The 26296-nt window shown below is 38.0% G+C and overlaps 1 protein-coding gene across 2 annotated transcripts in view; it reads left to right on the plus strand.

Moving 5' to 3' along the window:
* Nucleotides 1-25723, plus strand: part of RB1 (RB transcriptional corepressor 1) — a 157430-nt gene extending 131707 nt beyond the window's left edge. Inside the window, exons 18-27 of one of the 2 annotated variants that reach the window (XM_062194190.1) lie at nt 702-820; nt 4615-4760; nt 6999-7144; nt 11837-11941; nt 14667-14780; nt 14871-15034; nt 16935-16965; nt 19716-19858; nt 20382-20431; nt 24518-25723. In XM_062194190.1, the coding sequence (XP_062050174.1) occupies nt 702-820; nt 4615-4760; nt 6999-7144; nt 11837-11941; nt 14667-14780; nt 14871-15034; nt 16935-16965; nt 19716-19858; nt 20382-20431; nt 24518-24576 (1077 nt within the window). In that variant the 3' untranslated portion in view covers nt 24577-25723. The remainder of the gene's footprint in view (nt 1-701; nt 821-4614; nt 4761-6998; nt 7145-11836; nt 11942-14666; nt 14781-14870; nt 15035-16934; nt 16966-19715; nt 19859-20381; nt 20432-24517) is intronic. The other variant, XM_062194188.1, reaches the window with a different exon arrangement.
* The last annotated feature ends 573 nt before the right edge of the window (nt 25724-26296 follow it).

Here is a 26296-nt window from a genome sequence, read left to right on the forward strand (position 1 = left end):
TCAGCCATGGCATGGTCTGTGTATACAAAGGCTATTGAATTTTGTGTTTTAATTTCATATCCCGTCACTTTACCAAACTCTTTTATGAGTTCCAATAGTCTGTTAGTGGAGGCTTTTGGATCCCCTATATATAGAATCATGTCATCTGAAAATAGGGATAGTTTGACTTCCTCCTTCCCAATTTGTATACCTTTGATTTCTTTTTCTTACCTTTCTTTCTCTCCCTTCTGTTTTTCTTGATCAATTTGACTGGAAGTTTACTTATTTTTTTTCAGTTATTTAAAGAAAAACAATTGTTTTGTTGATCAAGTAGCATATTTTATCTTTGTTTTTAGTTTCATATTAAGTTCTTATTTAACCAATTGTCTTAACTTATCCAAGTGTTTCTAAATTATTTCCCTCTTTCTGCATTCTTTGGCTCTTTTGTTTTCTGTGTCTTTTCCCCTAACTTCTGACTTCTTTTCTAATAAAAGCATTAAAGATTCTACAGTTTCCTACTACTTTATTGATGTGTAGTTAAAAAAAAATGGCAATCAGGAATTTCAAAGTGGAAAAACAGATCTCACTCTGACTTTTAAATTGCCACTGTCAATTGTGCCTGACATTCATAGTACTCATCATGTAAAACAATGTGATTTTGATAATGACATGGGAAAGTTGTATATACTAATGTTGTTTTAATATTATCTTCATTCATATAGGATTCACCTTTATTTGATCTTATTAAACAGTCAAAGGACAGAGAGGGACCAGCTGATCATTTTGAATCTGCTTGTCCTCTCAACCTTCCTCTCCAAAATAATCACACTGCAGCAGATATGTAAGTAGAATGTTATGTCATCCATTCAAATTGCAAATAGGTTTTGAGCATTTAGTGTGTGCGAGGTACTATATAGGAGCTACAGGGATTAGAATTCTGAATAAGGCATTGTTTCTACTTTTAAAAGTTAGGAATATAAGATACATGACCATGTAACAGTCATATAAAATACTACTGAATCACCTAGTATTGGTATAAAATGGATAGTTTTCATGGTGGAAATGTCAATTTAGATAGGCATTACACATTGAATAGAATTTAAACATGGAAACTTAAAAAAGAATAAAGGAGACAGAAGAGTGTTCTAAGAACCAGACATGATGTGAACCCCAATGCGTAACTGCCAGGGAAGCAGGAAGCATTTTTCAGATAGCATAGACCAATTCATTTGAAGTGAAGCATAGGGAAGATATAGGCAGTAGTGTGTGATATAGACCCACACTGTTCATTAGTGTGATGATGATGATGATGATGATGATGGGAGAAGAAAGCAGTATTTATTGAGGACTTATTTTGTGCTGGGCAATTGCCTAGTACTTCAGACTCATTTTAAAAGTTAATCTTCGGGGCTGGCGCCATGCGCACTAGGTTAATCTTCTGCCTTCGGCGCCAGCATCCCATATGGGCACTGGTTCTAGTCCTGGTTGCTCCTCTTCCAGTCCAGCTCTCTGCTGTGGCCTGGGAAAGCAGTAGAACATGGCCCAAATTCTTGGGCCCCTATACCCGCATAGGAGACCAGGAAGAAGCACCTGGCTCCTGGCTTCAGATTGGTGCAGCTCCAGCCATAGCGGCCATTTGGGGAGTGAACCAACAGAAGGTAGACCTTTCTCTCTGTCTCTCTCCTCTCACTGTCTGTAACTCTACCTGTCAAATAAATAAATAAAATCTTTTGAAAAAGTTAATCTTCATAACAATTATATATGACACTATAAAACTGCTATAAACTTAGTTTTCTACAAAATGGGAGTTAGATAAATAAAGTAACTTGCTTAAAGTCAACAGAAATCCAACGCAAGCACTCTGACCCCAAAGCCCATGCTCTTAATCACTCTAGCTACACTGCCTTCCAAAGGAATGTGCCTAATGTTATATTCCTTTTTAGTCCAATAGAGAGGTTGATATTACTGTGTTCTATGAATAACGTAGAGACAACTTTCCAGAGATACTTATACCCAAAGTATTTCTGGCATATGGAAACTGCCTTCATGCATGAATTTGTTTGCTGGGCAATACTTTCATATAAGTAAGCCAACCCTTATTTTTGTTCTTTAATTAAATAAACAGTTATCCGTTAAATGCCAAGATGTGTTCCAGGCATTGGAAATACAGTAGTAAGACAATCTAGGTTCTTCCTCTAATAGAGCTTCGATTTGGAGGAAGGCAATGAACAAGCAAACTAATAAGTAAGATGATTTTAAAGTATGATAAGTGCTACAAGGGAAATAAATGGAATTATGTGAAAGAATCTGAGAGATTGATGAAATGGTTAGGGATGCCTTCCTTACTCTGATAAAGTGGTATTTTGACCTGAGACCTCAAGGACCAGTAGCTGATGGCCAGGCAAAATCTGCATGATGTGTATGCCAGGCAGAACAAAGGGCAAGTGTGATGGTCCTAGGGCAGAGAAAACTTAGCTTGTTTGAGTTCCAGAAAGAAATCCCAATGTGACTGGGGTATAGTGAGCAAGAGGAGAATGGTACAAGATTAGGTTGGAAAGACTGGAGGTAGGTCTTACAGGTTCTCATAGACCATCTTAATGAATTTGAATTTTTGAAGGGTAGTGGAAACAACTTAAGGAGAGACGCAGCTTTCTATAATTTGCATTTTTAAAGGACCACTCTCTGCGTGCTATTTTCAATACAGGTAGGTTTGTGGAGGGAAAGGAATAGGAGCAAGGAAGGAAGTAGGAAGACCTATTTGGAGACTATTTCAGTAGTTCAAGAGATATAATGACTTGGTCTAAGATAGGGTATCACAGATGTAAAGATCTGGGATATATCTAAAGATAGATTTAGTAGGTTTTTACATTGGATTTGAGAGTTTAGAAAAATGGAGAAATTAAAGTAACTCCTGGGGCAAACATTTAGCCTAGTGATTAAGACACCAGTTAGGATGTCCACATCCCAATTCAAGGTGCCTGGATTTAGTTCCAGCCTCCTGCTAATGAATACCCTGGGAGGTATCAGTGATACCTTAACTAATTGGGTTCCTGCTTCCGTGTAGAAGGCCTGGATTGCGTGTTCCTGTCTCCCAACTTCAGCCCCAGCCCAACCCTGGCAAAAATTGGCAATTAGGGAGTAAACTAGCAGATGGGAGCTTTCTCTTTTTGTCTCTCAGCTTCTCAAATAATTTTTTCAAATATTTTTAATAACTCATGGTCTATGAATTTTAATAACTCAGAGATGCAATATGGAACTTTTTTTTTTTTTTTAGATGAGCAAATTGGGGAAGAAATCCAGAACTCCACTTTGGCCTTATTAAGTTTGAGATTCAAGTTGTGCTATCTGTTAGGTAGTTGGATATTTGCACTTAGGGAAGAATAAATTTTCTAAAAAAGATTTATTTATTTATTTGAAAGTCAGAGTTACACAGAGAGAGGAAGAGACAGAGAGAGAGAGAAAGAAGATATCTTCCATCTACTGGTTCACTCCCCAAATGGCCACAACAGCTGGGGCTGGGCCTGGCAGAAGCCAGGAGTCAGGAGCTTCTTCCAGGTCCTCCATGTAGGTGCAGGGGCCCAAGGACTTGAGCCATCTTCTGTTGCTTTCACAGGCACATTAGCAGGGAGCTGGATTGAAAGTGGAGCAGCCAGGACTTGAACCAGTGCTCATTTGGGATGCCAGTGTCTCATGCAGTGGCTTTACCCACTACACCATGATGCCAGCCTGAGATAACTCAGTCTACAATATGTTAGTTAGGGAACTGAATGGAAATTCATGGTGGACCAGACTCCCATACTTATAGAATCATTGTGACAGTGAGTCCCTTTTCCAAGTGTACTAGTTAGTATACTTTAAGTAGTAGAAACATTTGTAGTAAGGTACATAGCCTACTTCCTGCTCAGAGCTATTTCTCAGCTACTAAACAAAATTGGAAAGAAGACCTGAATTATTCTACTAAATAGAGAGTAATACAGAGCAATGAGAATTGCCAGAAATTGATAATATTTATCAATATTTTTGCTTTGATTTATGCCTGACATATTTAGTATACAGATGTAAATAAATCTGTCTTGTTATTTTACATATTAATTCATGGAATTCTGTACTATGTAATTTAACTTTATATGTGTGTGTGTATGTATGTCTGTATTTGTAACCTAAGTCTCATCATATATGTGAATCATAGTTCTCAATTTAAACAATTGCAGGAGGGAAGCCAGAGAAATATGAAAACACTATTTGGTATTAACAAATTGCTTTGTTAGCAGAAATTATTTAATGGTCTCAATCCTATAATTATTAATAAGACATTATTCATATATAACTATTTTTACCAATACGGCAGTAATTCCCAGAAAGAGACTCTTACTAAAATAATTAGATATGATGATGTGTGGTTTTTCTATTAAGCTTTCTTTCCCAACTTGCATTTAAATAGTCTGCCCAGGGAATTAAGTGTAGAACCACAGATTAAATAGATAACATGTATCTGGGTGTATGTGTTCAACCCTGGGGAGAGGGTGTGTGTGTGTCTGTGTGTGTGTGTGTGTGTGAAAAAGAGAGAGAGAGAGAGAGAGAGAGAGAGATTCTTAGCAAACTTCAAATGAAGAATTTTCCTTTGAATATATCTAGGTATCTTTCTCCTGTAAGATCCCCAAAGAAAAAAAGTTCAACCACACGTGTAAATTCTACTGCAAATGTAGAGACACAAGCAACCTCAGCCTTCCAGACTCAGAAGCCAGTGAAATCTACCTCCCTTTCACTCTTTTACAAAAAAGGTTAGTGGATAATTACTTTCAAGAGCATGGACTCTGAAGCCAGAATGACTGGGTTCAAATCCTGGCTCTTCTACTTACTAGGTATGACCTTGGCAAGTCACTCACTATCTCTGTGCCTCAGTTTCTTCATCTATAAAATGGAAAAGATAATAAGTACCTTATAATAATAACCTACTTTGTGGGATTCTTTAAATAATTAAATGAAATAATACATATAAAACACTTCCCTTAGTGCCTTGCATAAAGCACTCAGAAAAGTGTCAGATATTGTTGCTGCTTCTGCCATTGTTATACCTTCAAGTTAATATTTGTAAAAATTTGCTCCTACCATTACTTATGCTATTCCAGTGTGTATGTAAAGCTGAGATTATGCAATGTGCCATTGCCTGATGCAGACACATTTCCTGGATACGTACAGGCTAGTAACCAGGTTATGTAGCATTCTCTGACTGTGTGTCAATGTGGCAGGGCAGGAGGTTGATATGAGTGGCTGTGTGTGTGTATGTACATACAAATGTACACCAACTTGAAGTTCCTTGAAGGAGAATGAAAGATCAGATTCTTCTGTGAAAAGTCTTTCCTGATTTTATTCAAGTCACAGATACACTAAGCTTTACAGGTCTATGGTATGACATAGTCCCTCAGAACAGTGTTTTTTTTTTTTAATATTTATTTATTTACTTGAAAGAGTTACACAGAGAGAGAGGAGAGGCAGACAGAGAGGTCTTAATTGGCCGCAATAGCAGGAGCTGTGCCGATTCAAAGCCAGGAGCCAGGAGCCTCCTCCAGGTCTCCCATGTGGTTGCAGGAGCCCAAGGACTTGGGCCATCTTCTACTGGTTTCCCAGGCCATAGCAGAGAGCTGGATCAGAAGTGGAGCAGCCAGGTCTCGAACTGGCGTCCATATGGGATGCTGGTGCTTCGGGCCAGCGCTAAGAACAGTGGTTCTTAAAGTATAGTCCCCAACCAGTAGTATCCATGCCACCATGGGGACATGGAAAGTTGAAGAAATGAGGATCTGGGGCCTCTACCTAGGGCTTCTTACTCAGAAATCCTAGCATTGGGCCCCAAATTCTCGTTTTAGCAACTCTCTAGGCAAGTTTGATGTATGCTAAAGTTTGAGAACAACTGGGATAATTGTTGGCTTTTAAAAATTCTGATTACTTTATGCAAATCTTTGAAAGGTACATTTTTAACCAAGGGTCTTTAAAGTAGATGTAGGAAAATTCAATTTTACTTTCCTCAAAACTTGTATTTCTAGTGAATTTTTATAGAGTGGCTGAATAAATTTATTTCACAGTAATGTTATACTTAGGTAGTCTACAACTCTACTATTTTCTAGAATATGTCCTTTGATATTTCATAGAGAAATGTGTAAATTGACTTTTTTCAGTATTGGAAAAATTAATAGGCTTAAGCAGCTCTATTATTTTTAAAAATAATTATCTTCTTGAATACTGATAGTGGGAATTTCTAACATCTGTGATAAGTGATTGTCAGTGGAATGGAAACAGATGCTAATTGTTTGTCTAATATCACCTTTTCTCTTCTGCCTACTACTTTTGCCTCAGTTTCATGCTATAACAATTAATTCAGAAGTGTTATTGTGCCTTCTGTATATGTACTTAACATAGTGCTAATACTAAGAATCATCTGTTCCTAAGAATAACAGTGGTAGAGGCAAAGTTGCTATTGAAATTCTGTTTACAACAGCATTATATCAAGGTACTTAAAAAAGTTGTGGAAAATGAAATTAAGGGGCGGCACCGTGGTGCAGTAGGTTAATTCTCCGCCTGCGGCACTGGCATCCCATATGGGCACCGATTCTAGTTCAGGCTGCTCCCTTCCAATCCAGCTCTCTGCTGTAGCCTGGGAAAGCAGTAGAAGATGGCCCAAGTTCTTGGGCCCCTGCACCCACGTGGGAGACCAGGAAGAAGCTCTTGGTTTCTGGCTCCTGGCTTCGGATCAGTGCAGCTCTGGCCGTTGCAGCCAACTGGGGAGTGAACCAATGGAAGGAAGACATTTCTCTCTGTTTCTCCCTCTCATTGTCTGTAACTCTACCTCTCAGATAAATAAATAAATAAATCTTAAAAAAATGAAATTAAAAGATAAGTTCCTTTTGGTGCAAAAAACTGCAATCGATGTATGCAAGGGATCTTCAAAAATTCATGGCAGAAAATCTTGTAATCTGTTTGTAATTCAAAATGAACACTAAACAGATTTACTCTTGTCGCCACAGTGTACCGGCTAGCATATCTCCGACTAAATACCCTATGTGCACGCCTTCTGTCCGACCACCCAGAACTAGAGCACATCATCTGGACCCTTTTCCAGCACACTCTGCAAAATGAGTATGAACTCATGAGAGATAGGCATTTGGACCAGGTAAGAAAATTAAGCACTCCTCCTCTCTTCTCCCTACTTATTTGTTAACTGTATACTGATTTCTTAAGAAAAGAGTGGAAATGAGAACATAGATCTATTTTATAGACTTAATTTGTATTCACTTGATGGTTCTCATTTATATTTCTGTTATTCTTACAAATTAGAGCTCAGTAACTTTATTTATTGACAAGTTATTTAGTAACTTATTTAATGACACAAAAGATCTTTACAGAAAATCAGAAGATCCTGTGTGTCTTAGGCTTTTTTTATGTTGCAGTAAGCTAGATTTCCTTTTAGTATGGAAAAAGCATGACATTTAAGAATTAGCTTATCTAAAGTTGCTTATTTAATGAATCAGTTTATGAATGGGAAGCATTTTATGTGTATTTACAAACAGAGAATGACCTCTCATATCCTCCATTTTCTTCTTTGTAAAATGTGTTAATAAGAACATTTTTGGTTACTTCTTTATTTCTATAATTCACATACCATACATATCACCCATTTACAATTCAGTGGTTTTTAGTGTATTCATAGAGTTGTACAACCAGCACCACAATCAATTTTAGAACATTTTCATTACACGAAAAAGAAATCCCATATTCTTTAGCATTCACTTCCCTCCATCACCCACCCCCTTTTGCCCTAGGCAACACTGATTTACTTTGTCTCTATGGATTTGCCTCTTCTGGATATTTCATATAAATGGAATCTTATAATATAGGATTTTCTGTGTTTGGCTTTTTTTACTCAGCATAAAATTTTCAGAGTTCATCTGCGTTGTAGATTGTATTTCATTCATTTTTATTGCCAAATAATATTCTATTATATGGATGTATACTATGTTTATGTTTATCATTCACCAGTTGGTGGACATTTGTATTGTTTCCACTTTTGGCTATTATATATACTATTCACTTTGATGTACAAATTTTATGTGGACATATGTTTTCATTTTTCTTGGGTATATACTGAGGATTAAAACTGTTGTGTCATATGGTAATAGAAGATGAATATTTTCCAAAGTGACTATACCATTTTACATTCATAACAGATGTGTATTATCTTCCAATTTCTCTACATCCTCGTCAACTTGTTTTCCATCTTTTATTATGGCCATCCTGGTGGGTATGCGGTGGTATCTCATTGTAGTTTTGATTTGTACTTTCCTGATCAATATTGATAGAAGCAGCTTTTCATGTGTTTATAGGCTGTTTGTATTTCTTTAGAGAAATGTCTAAGGTCCTTTTCTCATCTTGCAATTACATTACTTTTCCTGTTATTGTTGAGGTATAAGGCTTCTTTATATATTCTCCATCCAATTCTCTTATGCCATACTTGATTTGTAGATATTTCTTTCTATTCTAAGGTTTTTAGTTTTTGATGATGTCTAATTTATCTATTTTATCTTTTATTAAGGGTGCTTTGATGTTATGTTTAAGAAATCATTGCCAAATCTGAAGTTATTAGGATATACTCCTGTTTTCCTCCAAATGTTTTATAGTTTTAGCCCTTATATTAAGTTTTGATCAGTTTTGAGCTGGAGTGAAGGGCCAAGCTTCATTCTTTTGATTGTGAATAATTAGTTGTTTCAGCACCATTTCTTGAAAAGAAACAAATCAATTGACTAAAATGTATAAATGTTCACTTCTGAAATCCCAGTTCTATCCCATTGTCTTATATAGTCATTCTTTCTACTAGGGCTATGCTGTCTTGATTACTACAGCTTTGAATTAAGAAAGCGTGAGTGCTCTACGATGTTGGGTTCGACTATTCTAAAACTTGCATTTTTATATGAATTTTTAGGATTGGCTTGACAGGTTCTACAAAGAGTCCAGCTGATATTTTGATAGTGATGACACTGAATTGTAGATCAATTTGTGGTATATCATCATCTTAACAACATTAAGTCCTCTAATTTATGAACATCTGATATCTTTTCATTCAGTTAGACCATCTTTAGTTTCTTTCAATGGTTTTTTATAGCCTGCAAACTACAAGTCTTATACTTATTTTATTGTTTATTCCTAAGTACTTTATTATTTTTAACAATATTATAAACAGAATTGCTTTCTTAACTTCATTTTTGGATTTTTCAACACAAGTATTGTGATGTTTTTATATTGATCTTGTATTCTGTAGCCATGCTAAACTTACTTAATAGTTCTAATATTTTATAGTGGATTCCTTAAGCTTTTCTGCACTTACGACGATGGCATCTGTACATAGTTCTTCCTTTTCAGTCTGAATGATTTCATTTCATTTTCTTGCCAAATTGGCCTGACTAGAACCTCTAGTACAACCTCCAGTGTTGAATGGAAGTGGCTTGAGAGAGGATTTCTTTGCATATTAGAAAGGAAAGTATTAGAGGAAAAGTATTCAGTCTTTTAACAATTAAATATGTTGTTACCCCTGTGTATTTTAGAGGAAAGTATTCAGTCTTTTAACAATTACATATGTTGTTACCGCTGTGTATTTTTGTATATGCCCTTTACCATTTGAGGAAGTTTTCTTGTATTCCTCGTTTCTTTAATGTTTTCATTATGAAAAAATGTGGGATTTTGTCCCATTCTTTTACTATATTTATGGAGATTACCATATGGTTTTTTCCTTTTATTGTATTGCTATCATGTATTAGATTAATTTATTTTCAGATGTTAAACCACTCTTGCATTTCTGGAATGAATCCCACCTAGTCACAGTATATAACTGTTTTCCTAGATGCAGCTTGTTACTTTGTTGAGGATTTTTAGAATCTATAATCATAAGAGGTATTCGTCATTTTCTTATGATGTCTTCATCAGGTTTTAGTATTAGAAAAATACTGACATCATATAATTAATTTGGAACTTTTCTAATTTTAGGAGACATTGTAAAGAATTGGTATTGAGTCTTCTTTAAATGTTTGGTAGAATTTACCACTAAAGCCCTCTTGGTCTTGGGGTTTTTTTTATGAATAGATTTTTGTTTTTTATTTGACAGGTAGAGTTATAGACAGTGAGAGAGAGAGAGACAGAGAGAAAGGTCTTCCTTCCGTTGGTTCACTCCCCAAATGGCCGCTACTGCCGGCGCTGTACCGATCCGAAGCCAGGAGCCAGGTGCTTCTTCCTGGTCTCCCTTGTGGGTGCAGGGCCCAAGGACTTGGGCTTTCCTCCACTACCCTCCCAGGCCACAGCAGAGAGCTGGACTGGAAGAGGAGCAACCGGGACTAGAACTTGGCGCCCATATGGGATGCCGGTGCTGCAGGCAGAGAGGATTAACCAAGTGAGCCACGGCACCGGCCCCCTGTGAATAGCTTGATTACTAATTCAAGCTCAGATTTTCTCTTTCTTCTTAAGTCAGTTTTGGTAGTTTGTGATATTCCAGGAACTTTTCCATTTCATCTTAGTTGCCTGTTTTATTGATATGCAATTGTTCATAATATTGCATAATCATCATTTTATTTGGTACATGAACATGTCATTATAAAATATGTACATTTTATTTTTAAGATTATTTTTATTTATTTGGAGAGAGAAAGACTGAAAAAGAAACAAACAGAGCTCCCATTGCTTATTCACTCCTTAAATGCCTGCAAACAGCCCAGGCTAGGCTCCAGTGTAGGTCTCCCATGTAGGTGGCAGGGATGCAACTACATGAGCTATCACCTATGGCATCCTAAGGTGTGCATTAGCAGGGAGCTGGAATAAAGAGCAGAGCTTCCAGTGTGAGATGTGGTTCATAACTACTGGCCAATCTCCTACTCTAATATGTGTATTTTGTAAGAGCTTAATTAGATGTATAAATTCTAGTACTTTGGTGTTTTTTAAAAATAGGTATTTGTTGCTTTATGGTTCTACTTCTTTCCACAAAGTAAAAACATTGTAATGCTAGGGATTTCTAAAGAGTATGTCTCTGAAATCAATATTTTTTTAAAATGAAAGGTGCTCTAGGTAAAATATTAAAGTAGAAGAAAAGTGTGAATTAGTAAAGAAGAATACCAAGTGATTCTCTAGGTGGGAGGAATAATAGATTTGGGTTGGCAGGATGCTGAGTAGGTATTTTTGGCAATGGATGAAAACGCGAATGTTGCAGAAGTGATGATATGTAAATTAGGCAATAAATTTAAGACACTTTGATGCTTTAAAGTCACAGGGTGTATTTTCAAACCTTAGTTCTATATTTAAAATATCTTTCTATTGGAATGTAACATGCATACAGAAAATCTGTGTGTCAAAAAGATATGTACATCTGAATGGAAATTCTTGAGCTGAACCCACCTGTGTCACCAGCATCCACGTCAAGAAACAGAACACTATCAGCAATACAGATGTCCTTTTGCAATCACTACATCACTCTTACTACCATCACCATCAAGTATAAGCTATATTGTTTTACCCAGCCGTTTTAAACTTCTCACACCTGGCTTTTTTGAAGTGCAGGTTCCAGTTTCAACTTTTCTGGGAAACATTTAAGGAAGAGAAGACAAAGTTAGGGTAATTTATCCACCATATAATCAGTCCTGAACAATTTAGTGTTTTTTGTTTGCATATTGCTCTTTTAACACAATTTTGGTTAAACAATTCACATAGACTTTCAGGCTGGGGTTGGGATACATCAAAATAACCTTCTAGGAAATTAAATTACCCTTTTTTGAAGCCAAAAGAAAAGTAATAAAATGTTGACTGTTTTTATATCACATTTATTTATTAGATTATGATGTGTTCCATGTATGGCATATGCAAAGTAAAGAATATAGATCTTAAATTCAAAATCATTGTGACAGCATACAAGGATCTTCCTCATGCTGTTCAGGAGGTAAGTGATCTTTCATTATAAGATTTTTTTTTATTTTTGCTTCTTTTTTATTTTTGACAGGCAGAGTTAGTGAGAGAGACAGAGAGAAAGGTCTTCCTTCCGTTGGTTCACCCCCCCAAGTGGCCGCTATGGCCGGCGCCGCGCCCATCTGAAGCCAGGAGCCAGGGGCTTCTTCCTGGTCTCCCATGTGGGTGCAGGGCCCAAGCACTTGGGCTATCCTCCACTGCCTTCCCGGGCCACAGCAGAGAGCTGGACTGGAAGAGGGGCAACCGGGACAGAACTGGCGCCCCAACCGGGACTAGAACCCGGGGTGCCGGCACCACAGGCAGAGGATTAGCCTAGTGAGCCGCGGTGCCGGCAAGATTTTTTTTGATAAATCCATTTCCATAATACAGATCATTTCAGTCATTAATTAGATCATATATTCAGACCTTATTAAGTAAATTCAAAAATCAAGATTTATTTTTGAGTTATTGATTATTTGTATCTAAAATGGAATTGAAAAGCCAAGGCAAGTTGTAAAGTCCCCCCCCCCCCTACTTTATTTGAGAAGCAGAGAGACAGAGAGAGAGAGAGAGAGAGGCAGACACACAGAGATCTTCCATCCACTAGTTCCTTCCTCCAAATCCCACAACAGTCAGGGTTGGGCCTGCCCAAAGCCAGGAGCCTGGAACTCCATCTGGGCCTCCCATGTAGGTGACAGGGACCCACACTTGAGCTAAGCTGGATTGGATGGGGAGGAGCCAGGACTGGAACCAGGCGTTCAGACATGGGATGTTGGTATCCCAAGCAACAACTTAACTGCTGTGCCAAAGTCCCACCCCCAAATTAATAGTTTTTAAATGAATTTAATAAACAATACAGCATACCAGTAATACACAGGATGATTATAATAAACTTGACATAAGTAATAAGACATCAGGCTGGCGCTGTGCCATAGTGGGTAAAGCCACAGCCTGCAGTGCAAGTATCCCATATGAGTGCTGGTTCAAAACCTGGCTGCTCCACTTCCTATCCAGCTCTCTGTTATGGCCTGGGAAAGCAGTAGAGATGGCCCAAGTCCTTGGGCCCCTGCATCCACATGGGAGACCCAGAAGAAGCTCCTGGCTCCTGGCTTCAGATTGGCGCAGCTCCGGCTGTTGCAGCCAGTTGGGGAGTGAACCAACAGATGGAAGATCTCTCTCTCTCCCTGCCTCGCCTTCTCTCTCTGTGTAACTCTGACTTTTAAGTAAATAAATGAATCTTTTTTTTTTAAAAAAAAAAAAAAGTAATAGGACACCAGATGTCCTTCTAAATTATTTTTATTACTGTATAGGAAAAGGCAATGTAAGTACAGCCTTAGAAAGAAATAATAAAAACTTTAAGTGCAAACACATTGTGTTTCTAGTTTACCTTTCTTTACAGAATCAACAACAGTGATAAAATGCAATTGGTGTGGCACACACTTTATACCCTGTGACAGATGGGTTGAAAATGAGTATTTCTAGTTTATCAGTGGAGTTTTCAAAAGTAATACATGTGAGGTTATTTTTGTTTATATTTTTGAAGTTATTTTCTGAATTCATTCACTTTAATATCTGCGTACTATAAAACCCCTGTGCTTTTACCTAACTAAAATATTAATAAAATTATTCAAAAATTGTATTGCTTTTTCTAAGTATCTACTTCTTGCAATGGGATAATGCATGTTTTTAGAACCCTTATAGATTAGCAGGGGAGAGGAGCAAGGAGATACAAGCCAGAGAATGTGATTTCCATGTTTTCTTTTTTAAGATTTTTTTTTCTTAATTTTTTTTTTGACAGGCAGAGTGGACAGTGAGAGAGAGAGACAGAGAGAAAGGTCTTCCTTTTGCTGTTGGTTCACCCTCCAATGGCTGCCGCGGTTGGCATGCTGCGGCCAGCGCACCACGCTGATCCGAAGCCAGGAGCCAGGTGCTTATCCTGGTCTCCCATGGGGTGCGGGACCCAAGCACTTGGGCCATCCTCCACTGCACTCCCTGGCCACAGCAGAGAGCTGGCCTGGAAGAGGGGCAACCGGGACAGAATCCGGTGCCCTGACCGGGACTAGAACCCAGTGTGCCGGCGCCACAAGGCGGAGGATTAGCCTAGTGAGCCGCGGCGCCGGCCTTTTTAAGATTTTTTTAAAATGTATTTGAAAGGCAGAGTGACAGAGAGAGGAAGAGACAGATAAAGATCTTCAATCCAATGCTTCACTCCCTAAATGGCCACAATAGCCAAGTCAGGCTGAAGCCAGGGTCAGGCTGAAGCAAGGAGCCTGGAACACCATCCAGGTCTCCCCACATGGCTAACTGGGGCTCACGTGTTTGGGCCATCCTCCTCTGCTTCCCCAGGCATATTAGCAGGAAGCTGAATTGGAAATAGAGCAGCCAGGGTTCCAACTGCTTCTCTGATATGGGATGCCTACGTTGCAAGCAGATGCTTAATTCTCTGTGGCACAACACCGGCCTAACGTGGTTTCAATATTGATGGATTAAATTGTTTGCTTTTGTTCCTTTTTGCTCTGCTGCCTGCTGCTTTTCTGGAGCATTCTGTGGCCTTTTGCTTCTCTTAGAGCAGCTACACACTAAGAAAGTTTTTTCAGGTTATTTTCTCCTATATAATAGATGTTTCTTACTAGGTAAAGAAAATTACAAAATACATAAAATTAAACCTAAAGAGAGGAATTCCTAAGTTCATTCAGCAAGTGTCTGTTATTCTTCCTCAGACATTCAAACGTGTTTTGATAAGAGAAGAAGAATATGACTCCATTATAGTATTCTACAACTCGGTCTTCATGCAGAGGCTGAAAACAAATATTTTGCAGTATGCTTCCACCAGGGTATGTACAAAGTATTCTTTCATTGAGAAAATGTAATTGTAGTGAATGCCACTAATACATTAAATAATATGCCTTTTTGTTTTGCTCTAGCCCCCTACCTTGTCACCAATACCTCACATTCCTCGAAGCCCTTACAAATTTTCTAGTTCGCCCTTACGGATTCCTGGGGGGAATATCTATATATCACCCCTGAAGAGTCCATATAAAATTTCAGAAGGTTTGCCAACACCAACAAAAATGACTCCAAGATCAAGGTTTGTGTTTTCTCTTTAGGGATATGGAAAATAATGAGGGATTATTTTGATCCAGGCATAAAACCATAAAGATTTCTTTGTTTTAAAAATAAACTAAACTCTTGAGTCTCAATTGCTTGTTTATATTGAGTGACATTATAAGAATTTGGAGGGAAAGAAAAATTGCTTGGATATGTTTGCAAATTTACTCATCAGCTTTCCTGGCTATTGGGGTCTCTCATTTTGTAAACAGCTTGAGAACCAGTTTGGTTATATGTTTCAAAGCACTTTCATATTTTTTGTAAGTAGCCAATCTGCTGAACAAAGTAGATTACATTAGTTTTAGAATTTTTAGTCTGTAATTTATTGAATGTCCTATAAAGTCCTTTTAGACCTTACTCATTTTGCTTATTTTAACATTGAGGACGACTTACTAAATGTAGATGACTGTCAATTAAGTATTTAGAGATGCATCCCTAATTCTGCCTTGGCCTCCTTGTATTACTGTGGGCAGGTCTCTGTCTCTACTTCAGAAGGGTCTGTGGACCAGGGAAATGATGTGTAAAGCTATTTTAAATTCTCAGATGAAAGGTTATGTGCAACTACAAATCATTATATTATCTTCCACATCCAACCACAAGTACTCTCTGGCTTTGAAGTGCTTCAATTGACTAATTATATGTTATCATGGGCTAGTTGAAACTGAGTTTATTTGTCTAAAGTGGGAGGCAGATTAACTAGTATAATTAATGTAGTCTCACCTTAAAAATTGTCAGCCCATACAGTTGGCACCTAATGGGCAAGAAAAACAAATAAGGATAAGGAGCTACATTAATGAGCCTTTCAGAAAATACAAGTAATGCATCTCCAGAAAATTTTAAACTCTACAGAAAACTATGAAGTAAAAAAAAAAAGATGGTAATATACTCCAAATGCTCTTCTATGCCCCATTCTTTAGTTACTTGGTATCCCTTCAGTTAGATATCTACACAGTGATATTTATAATGTATATGCTGTTAGGATGCCATGCTATGTTTATTTAAATAAATTTACACAGTTCCATGCCATCACATGAAGATGTACATGCAGGTGGTTTTTAAAATAATGACAATTAATCCATTTTATGGTAATAATAGGGGCTGTTTGCTGATCCTAGTGAAATCAATTCTCTGTTAGTATTCTTTACCAAAAAAAAAAAAAAAAGTCATATTGTGAAAAGCCTAACTGGTAAGTCATTAATCAGGCATTAAGAAATGATCTTAGCACTATTTATCCAGCATATTTACACATTGTAGTTAATCAAGTATGTGTGTGTGTAATGATGACTATTTGTCAAGGAGTTAGAAGACAATAAAATCTATGGGTCTTCTAGTTCCATGTACATATTTTCAAAGCTATTGAGTTATATCAGGCTAAATCTGTTCTTCAGATTTATTATAAGAATATATAGTTCAAACAAAGACACTAATAACTATCTCTGATTCTAGGGTATCTGATAAATAGCCTTTACTATATACAATGTAGATACTAATTAGAATTGATAATTAATACTGTAAGTTTTGGCAGATATAACTTGAACTTTAAATGAGGAAATGTGAAAGAAATTTTATAACTTACCTATTGAGAACAAAATAAGGGTGAACTTTAAACCATCTTTTACGCTCTTTAAATGTGAGCTTTGGCAGAATATGTTCTTGTAGACTCACAGTTTTCTCTGTAAAAACCTAAGAGGCCAGCTGAGTGTTTGATTAGACTAGCACTGTTAGAATAAGCACCTAATGAATATAGTTTGTCAGAGGATCTAAAGTAAAGGAAGCCTTTGATTTAGAATTGCTGATAGTTCAGAATGATGTCTGTGTTCATCTCTGCACAATACTGTATGGTTTCCATTATTAATTTGTATTTCATCTTCACTTGACAGAATCTTAGTATCAATTGGTGAATCTTTTGGGGTGAGTAATTTTCTTTCTATGAGACATAATGGCATATACCATAACCATAAGGAATAAAATATTTCTATAATTCGAATTGATAAATTCTGTAATTCTATTATTCTATTATTCAGATATTCATCTAGGCATTTTGCATGTGTATCTTCTAAGTATATAGTTTTACTTTTAAGTAAAATATAAATCATAATCATAATTGGTGAACTTCAAAATGGTGCTTAGGCATTCCTTCAAGATTATATAATACCTATACAGACATTCATGTGTATACACGAATGCATCTGTGAGATGGTTTAACAAATCACACTTCTGACACCAAATGTGAGGTTTTGTTCTCATGCCAATCTATTCTCCAATTCTCTGGTCACAAAATATTGTCCTACAATTTTTTAAGGTTATTTATTTATTTGAAAGGGTTATAACAAGAAGAGACAGAGCAGGAAAGAAACTGTCTTCCATCTGCTAGTTCACTCTCCAAATGGCTGCAACATCTAGGGCTGGGCCAGGCTGAAACCAGAAGCCTGGAATTCCATCTGGGTTTCATATCCTCTGCTGTTTACCGAGGCACATTAGCAGGGTGCTGGTTGGGAAGTGGAGCAGCCAGGAGTCCAGCCAGTTCCCATATGGGGTGCCATGTCACAGGCAGCAACTGTACCCGCTGTGTCACAGTGCCAATCCCATGGGTGACCTACAATTCAATTCAATTCAATTCTGATAGTTCTTAATTGGAGTTAACATTAGTTTCCAGGTTCAAGGGCTTGATACCACAAGACTGTCCTCACTTCAGAAGTTAATCACAGGGGTCAGGCCCATCCAGCTTGGTTAAAGTTGAGGTTTCCATAATACCTTTCTCACCTTTTGTGTTTGGTCATTTGCTAGAGTGGCTCACAAAACTCTGAAAAATACTTTACTTACCCTAAGTTATTATAAATGGTAAAAAACCAATAGCCAGGATGAAGAAAAACATGGGGCTGGGTGCAGCAGGGTCCCTCACACAGGAGCTTCTGTCCCTATGGAATTCACTGACTCCAATACTTTCTCAACCTTGTTGTTGAGGAATTTTTATGGGGTTTGATTATATAGGTATAATTGATAAACAGGGTCTCTAGCCCCTCACCCCTCCCTGAAGGTTATGGGTGTATCACTGAAAGTGCCAAGTCAAAGCTTGGTCTTTCTGGTGACCAGCCCCCATCCTGCTGCTATCTAGGAGCCCAAAAAGCATTGAACAAAGATGGTCCTATCACTCTTATCATTCAGGAAGTTCCAAGAGTATTAGAGCCCTGTCCCAGGAACCCAGGACAAAGACTAAAAATCTTTCTGTGATAGCACATGTGTATGTATATAATCCCACAGAAATGTTTACAAAATAGTTTTGAAACTCACTAATATTATGATTTGAAATGAGATACTTCAAACTATAAGCACCACAATCAGATGTCACCACTGGTCTTCTCCTTCCATACATTTGTGTGTACTCTTTTGTTTGTTCTTCCTTTCAAGCTTCTAGGATATTCTTTCCCTGGAATATTGATTAGGAATTGGTTACATGCACCCCCACCTCAGTGAAAATGGCAGGGCCTAGGTATGCTAATCTTTGTTCTAAGAGATCCAAGGGAAAGCTTAACTTTGAAACAGTTAATTCTAGCCTGAGAACTCACTACTCTAGTTGGCCTCCTGTTAATGTCATTAATTCTGTCCCACATGCAATGTGTGTTTCTATTACTTTGCCAGCCCCCACGTTAGTGTTTCTTACCAAAGGTTTTTGCTTTGCTGTCTCAGGATTCTCCCTTAGGGGACACACACACACTCCTGGTATACTTAATTTCTGTAGTTCTTGGGATTTTTAAAAATTTTTATACTTTATGAATTAGCAGCATTTCAACAAATACCATAGATTGATAGTTTAAAATATGTAAGCTATATGACTTATCAACATAATACCCATTAAGTGAATTAAAAAGTATCCACCGAACCTATCCCCTCTTATCAAATTCCTATGACTATCCCTCTAGTTATATAATATTCTTTAAAAAAAAAAAAAAAAGCCAACAGAAACCAGGTCTGTTGTTCCAACTTTGGCTGCTTCTTAGAAGTTGCCCTGCTTCTGTGTGTGGGTGAGTTCTGAAAATGAGGAACCAGGGCTTCCACTGGGGTGGTCAGGGCTGTTGAGAAAGAGTGGGAGCCTCATGGGAAAAGTCAGGAGGATTTACAAAGAGTGGCTGGGACAGAATTAGGTACAGTTTACTCTGATTTTGAAATTTTTCATACCTTTAACTTGGTCCAGTAGAGTAAAAAATTAAAATGAAGAGATTACCTCTGCCTGCTTTTTTGACACCCTTCAAAACTACAGTTTGGGGGCCGGCGCTGTGGTAGTAGACTAAACCTCCGCCTGTGGTACCAGCATCCCATATGGGCGCCAGTTTGAGTCTCAGATGCTCCTCTTCCGGTCCAGCTCTCTGCTATAGCCTGGGAAAATAGTGGAAGATGGCCTGAGTGCTTGGGCCCCTGTACCCACGTGGGAGACCCGCAAGAAGCTCTTGGCTCATGGCTTCAGATCTGTCCAGATCCAGCCATTGCGGCCATTTGAGAGTGAACCAGTGGACGGAAGACCTTTCTGTCTCTCCCTCTTTCTGTCTGTAACTCTACTTCCCAAATAAATAAATAAAATCTTAAAAAAAAAAAGAACTACAGTTTGGGGTTGCTAACTATAAAACGCTGCCACCTAATGATTTAAAGAATTCTGTAATTTGTAGACTTCTGAGAAGTTCCAGAAAATAAACCAGATGGTATGTAACAGCGATCGAGTGCTCAAAAGAAGTGCTGAAGGAAGCAACCCTCCCAAACCCCTGAAAAAACTGCGTTTTGATATTGAAGGAACGGATGAAGCCGATGGAAGGTAGGAACCACTTCAGGATGTTTCCCAGGAGTGGAGCCAGTCATCTGGAAACCCTGAGTCTAGCTCTCGTCCCGCTCCTACCAGTTCCTTCCAGGCCAATTTCATTTGGAAATTGTGAGAATGGCTCAAAATAATAGCTATGAATATAGCCCAAAGTTAAAAACCCTAAACAAGTATTATACTACTGTCTACCAAAATTCAAAGAAGATATCAGGCATTTAAAATCTGTTGTTTTTTTTTTTTTTTTTTTACAAAGCTATTGATAAAATTTTGTTAGTTTTAACATTAGATTTAAAAGTGTTTAGAAAAATATTGACTACTGTGTTTTATAAGAAATACTGGAAAATATATGGAATCAAATTTTTGGCATTTATATTTTAAGTGGTTAGTTTATAAATCTTTGAAATTAAAAGCTACTCACAAAGAAATAACAAAATAAATCATTGAAAGCAATACAGTTACTGGAAATTTGAGTTTTCCATTTATACATGTATAAATTATTTTTTATTTTTTTAATCTGCAGTAAACATATTCCAGGGGAGTCCAAATTTCAACAGAAACTCGCAGAAATGAGTAAGTACTTATCATCTGACCTTATGTAAATGAAAGAAGAAATTGATTATCTTGCAGTCTTTTTACTTTATTAAAGAATATACATATATATATTTCTTTCAACTAGCAGACTCACTTATGCATTTAAAGTGTAAATCAAGACCATATTATGTATCTGTAAACATTAGTGATTGAGTCTGAAGCAACGTGAAGGATGTCTTCACCTCTTCTAAAATCCTTGGTGTAGGAACACTAAGAAGTGAAATCCTGCTTGACCACATGTTCAACACAAAATGACTGTGTTGGAAAATACTTCAAAATTGTAATGAGGAACTCTTTTTTTTTTAAAAAAAAGATTTATTTAATAGGTAGAGTTACAGACAGTGAGAGGGAGAAACAGAGAGAAAGGTCTTCCTTCCATTGGTTCACTCCCAAAATGGCCGCAACGGCTGGAGCTGCGATGAACCGAAGCCAGGAGCCAGGAGCCTCTTCTGGGTCTCCCATGTGGATGAAGGGGCCCAAGCACTTGGGCCATTTTTTACTGCTTTCCCAGGCCATAGCAGAGAGCTGGATTGGAAGAGGAGCAGTAGGGACTTGAACTGGAATAATAATGTGAGGAGAGGCCTTCAACATGTCTTTGTAGATACAAACACTGATATGAATTATTTAAAACAATACCTTGAGTTTCTTCTACACAAGTTTTTCTATTACAATTAAAACCAAATACACATTGGCCGGCGCCGTGGCTTAACAGGCTAATCCTCCACCTTGCGGTGCCGGCACACCAGGTTCTAGTCCCGGTTGGGATGCCGGATACTATCCCAGTTGCCCCTCTTCCAGGCCAGCTCTCTGCTATGGACCGGGAAGGCAGTGGAGGATGGCCCAAGTGCTTGGGCCCTGCACCCACATGGGAGACCAGGAGAAGCACCTGGCTCCTGGCTTCAGATCAGCGAGATGCGCCAGCCGCAGCGGCCATTGGAGGGTGAACCAACGGCAAAAAGGAAGACCTTTCTCTCTGTCTCTCTCTCTCACTATCCACTCTGCATGTCAACAAACAAACAAACAAAAAAAATCAAATACACCAAGGGACCCACAGGGACAAATATCATATGTTCTCCCTGATCGGTGACAACTAACCGAGCACCAAAAAGAAAACCTGTTGAAGTGAAATGGACACTATGAGAAATGGTGACTTGATGGCCGGCGCCGCAGCTCACTAGGCTAATCCTCCGCCTTGCGGCGCTGGCACACCGGGTTCTAGTCCTGGTCGGAGCACCGGATTCTGTCCCGGTTGCCCCTCTTCCAGGCCAGCTCTCTGCTGTGGCCAGGGAGTGCAGTGGAGGATGGCCCATAGGAGACCAGGATAAGCACCTGGCTCCTGCCATCGGATCAGTGTGGTGTGCCGGCCGCGGCGGCCATTGAAGGGTGAACCAATGGCAAAAGGAAGACCTTTCTCTCTGTCTCTCTCACTGTCCACTCTGCCTGTCAAAAAAAAAAAAAAAAAGAAAGAAACGGTGACTTGATCAGCCCTTGCCCTGACTGTTGATGAACAGCTTAATACTTTATCCCTTTTAGTATTTTTTTTCTGTTTGTTCTACTTAATACTGTTGGTTGAATTCTGTAATTAATACACAATTATTCTTAAGTGTTGAAACTTAAATGAAAAGTGATCCCTGTTAAATGTAAGAGTGGGAATAAGAGAGGGAAGAGATGTACAATTTGGGACATGCTCAATCGGACTTGCCCCAAATGGTAGAGTTAGAAACATACCAGGGGATTCCAATTCAATCCCATCAAGGTGGCATGTACCAATGCCATCTCACTAGTCCATGTGATCAATTTCTGTTCACAATTGATCATGATAGGACTAAGAGTCAAAGGGATCACATAAATAAGACTAGTGTCTGCAAATACTAACTGATAGAATAAAAAAAGGGAGAGAACGATCCAATATGGAAAGTGGGATACACAGCAGACTCATAGAATAGCGGATGTCCTAAACAGCACTCTGGCCTCAGAATCAGCCCTTAAGGCATTTGGATCTGGCTGAAGAGCCCATGAGAGTATTTCAGGCATGGAAAGCCAAGACACTCTGGCAAAAAAAATAATTACCTAAATGAAAGATCTCCGTGAGTAAGATCCCAGTGGAAAGAACAGGTCATCAAAGAAGGAGGTACCTTTCTCTGAAGGGAGGACTTCCACTTTGACTATGACCTTGTCCAAATATGATCAGAGTCAGCGAACTCAAAAGGCTTCCATAGCCTTGGCAACTCATGACAAGAGCCTAGGGTGATTACTGACACCATAAACAAGAGTGTCAATTTGTTAAGTCAACAACAGGAGTCACTGTGCACTTTCTCCTCATGTAGGATCTCTGTCCTTAATGTGTTGTACAATGTGGATTAATGCTGTAACTAGTACTTAAACAGTATTTTTCACTTTGTGTTTCTGTGTGGGTGCAAACTGTTGAAATCTTTACTTAATATATACTAAACTGATCTTCTGTATATAAAGATAATTGAAAATGAATCTTGATGTGAATGGAAGGGGAGAGAGAGCGGGGGGTGGGAGGGAAGTTATGGAGGGGGGAAGCCATTGTAATCCATAAGCTGTACTTTGGAAATTATATTCATTAAATAAAAATTAAAAAAAAAATTTACACTAAAAATATATTCTCATTTTAACTTTTAAATAGTTTTGCCTCCCCCCTGCCCCACCACATACATAAAAATAGATAAATACTTATAGTCAATATCAGGACTTGAAAACATGGAAACATTTTAGAGCCCACAAATATGCATTTTTAAGGGAGCAGAAAGTTTGTAAAAGCATGGATAGATTGTTCAGTTGTTGAAGTTGGTACATTTCCCAGCGACACCCTTGGCCATGAGGTGTTTCCTCAGCCAGCTCGAAAATTCAGGGCCTTTGTGCAGCTGGGAAAACTGGGGACAAGCGATTTGAACCCCAAAGGCTAGGTAAGGCATTCTCTAAGATACTTTTCAGCAGCCCTCAAGGATTGCTTTCAAAAAAAGACCATCTCAAAAGACTGAATTGTCCAAAGTGCAAGATCAAGAAGTGGGGGAAGGGTTAGAACTACTGGCTGTTTTCCTTCTATTCCAAATGTGAATGTTCTTTGTGCTTCTTTATGAAAAGCTCCTGCCTACCTCTAAAGTCAAGCTAAGGATTTTTAGATAAATAGGTGTTTAAGGTTTGTCAGTATTATAGTTAATATATATATATATATATATATACACACACACACACACACACATATATATATATATGTAAAGTTTATATATATGTAAAGTTTTACTTATTTGAAAGGCAGAGTTACAGAATGACAGCAAGAGATCTTTCACCCATTGGTTCACTCCTCAAATGGCCATAACAGCTTTAAGGGAAGAGAAGGGCAAGCCAAAGCCAGGAGCCAGGAGCTTTATCCAGGTCCCCGACATGGGTGCAGGACCCAAGCACTTGGGGCATCTTCTGCTGCTTTCCCAGGCACATCAGCAGGGAGGTGGTGCCCTTATGGGATGTCAGCATCACAAGCAACAGATTTACCACAATGCCGGCCACAGTACTGTACGTTTAAGATGTCAGTACCCAATCTAAATGAATTGTGAGCTGATACCTTTGTAGTTAGCTGCAAGACAGGTCCCAGCATAAGGATTCCCTGACATTGTAGAGGATACTCCTCCCTCTGACAGATCCAGTCTGAGCCAGGCCAGAATTCTAGTGTGCCAAACTCAGCCTCGTTGTCTCTAGAACAATCCTCTACAAAGTCCCAGGAGTGTGGAAGACCATCCTTGGGGGACAAAAATAAAGTACTGGAAGTTCTACTTTATCCTGTCCTTTTATAATGTTGGTTTCAGGTATGTGTTTTGCAATTATGCACACATACGTATAACATATATGCATACATACATACATACATACATATGTATTTAGTGGTACATGCTTGGGAACAGTTTTACTGCCAGAGATTTATTTTTAAAAATTTGGAGACTGCTGCTTTTGTAAGGTACTGAGCTCCATTGATCAGACATGGCATAATACATATGGCAGCCCCTTGCCAACCTAACCAGCACTATCAGTGCTATTTACAAGTTCTCGGTTTTTCTTCCAGCATCTACTCGAACAAGAATGCAAAAGCAAAAAATGAATGATAATATGGATACCTCAAACAAGGAAGAAAAGTGAGGATCTCAGGAGCTTGGTGGACACCGTGGACACCTCTGCCTCTCACGATGTGACTATATGTGTCTCCCAGGTTCTGCTTATGGCCATATTTAATATTTTCAGCTCTTTTGTAGATAAAAAATGTGCAGATCCGAGTTGAATATGTGTGTCGGTAATTCCTAAGCTACTGCAATGTTGTAGTCAATGGGATATACATTGTTACTGTGCAAGATTGAAAATCTTGTGTAAATCCTGTTATTTAGAATGTTGTGGCAGATATTTCCATTTCCACAGTAAAATTGCTCTGCTTTACGGATAGTAAGGATGCCCCAGAAGTGGGAGTCCTGACAACCCATGGCTGACTACTTTGCCTTCTCTTGTAGCATATATGTGACGTTTGCTCTTGTTTTTATTAATTTATATGTATATTTTTTAATTTAACATGAACACCCCTAGAAAATTTGTCCTGTCTTCCAAATGCAATTTGACTGACTGCCCATGCACCCAAATTATCCTGAACTCTTCTGCTCTACCAGATATTATTATAAACTAGGAAAAATTGCTAATTTTTACACATTAGATTTTATTTTACTATTGGAAGCTGATGTACTGTGTGCTTGTTTTATAAATTTTAGGTTTTAAATACAAGCAAAAAAACAAAATATAATCATATGATATTGTCATACTACTGACACAGATTTCATACCTCAGAATTCATAAGAACTTATTCTTCATCCAACTCGTGCTTTAAAATGAGGGATTATTGATAGTAATTTTTAAACCATTCAGATCACTGAATTTATAAGTACCCATGTAGTACTTGAAACAGTGATGTGTTCCTGCCAGAGCTTTGCTGAAGAGGACCCTAACACAGTATATCTATCATAAGTGCACTTTCTAATGTTTCTGGGTCCTTGAAGAATCAAGATACAAAGTAGCTTTATTCATAAACAGACTGTTAAGGATAGGAGCCTTAATTTTTTGTTTTCATAGAGATTTGTTTAATTGCATCTCAACAATTATTCTGCCCTCCTAAATCTGGGAAGGTGTGTGTTTTCTCTGGAATGGTACATGTCTTCCGTGTATCTTTTGAACTGGCAATTGTCTGGAGTGAGTGTGTGTGTGCGTGTTTGTGGGGTGGGTGGGTGGGTGGGTTTTAAGTCAGTATGGTCTAACACTGGCACATTCAAAGCCACATTACTTCTAGTCCAAACTGCAAGTAAACGAAGGTCTTACTTAGGCATTAATGTTTCTATTTGACTGTGCAAAGGCTTCAAATTAAAATAGCTGCATTAGAAGAAGAGGCGCTTTCCCCCTTCCCTACACCTGAAGGTGTATTTAAACTATCTTGTGTGATTAACTTATTTAGAGATGGTATAATTTAAAATAGGTGGTATTTAAGATAGCAGCAGCCAGCTTTTAGGAAAGTCACTTTTTCTACTCAGAGTTCTTTTGAAAAAGAAATCTGATTTTATTTGTTAGAAAACAAAATTTTTATTTTGTGCTCAATTAAGTATCAAACTTACTATGTTGACAGTTATCTCAATAACAAAGGCACTAGAAAGCTTTATTTCATTTCTTCATTAATTTTTGCATGAATAGCATATCAATCAGTAAATTTTAGACAAGAGCTTACCGTATTTCTGGATCTTTTGCTAACAAGTTCACATTAGAATTAGTGACAGAATTTTAGGGATTTCAGAGATC

This window comes from Lepus europaeus, chromosome 6 (genome assembly GCF_033115175.1).
Source record: "Lepus europaeus isolate LE1 chromosome 6, mLepTim1.pri, whole genome shotgun sequence".
In the NCBI taxonomy this organism is placed as follows: domain Eukaryota; kingdom Metazoa; phylum Chordata; class Mammalia; order Lagomorpha; family Leporidae; genus Lepus; species Lepus europaeus.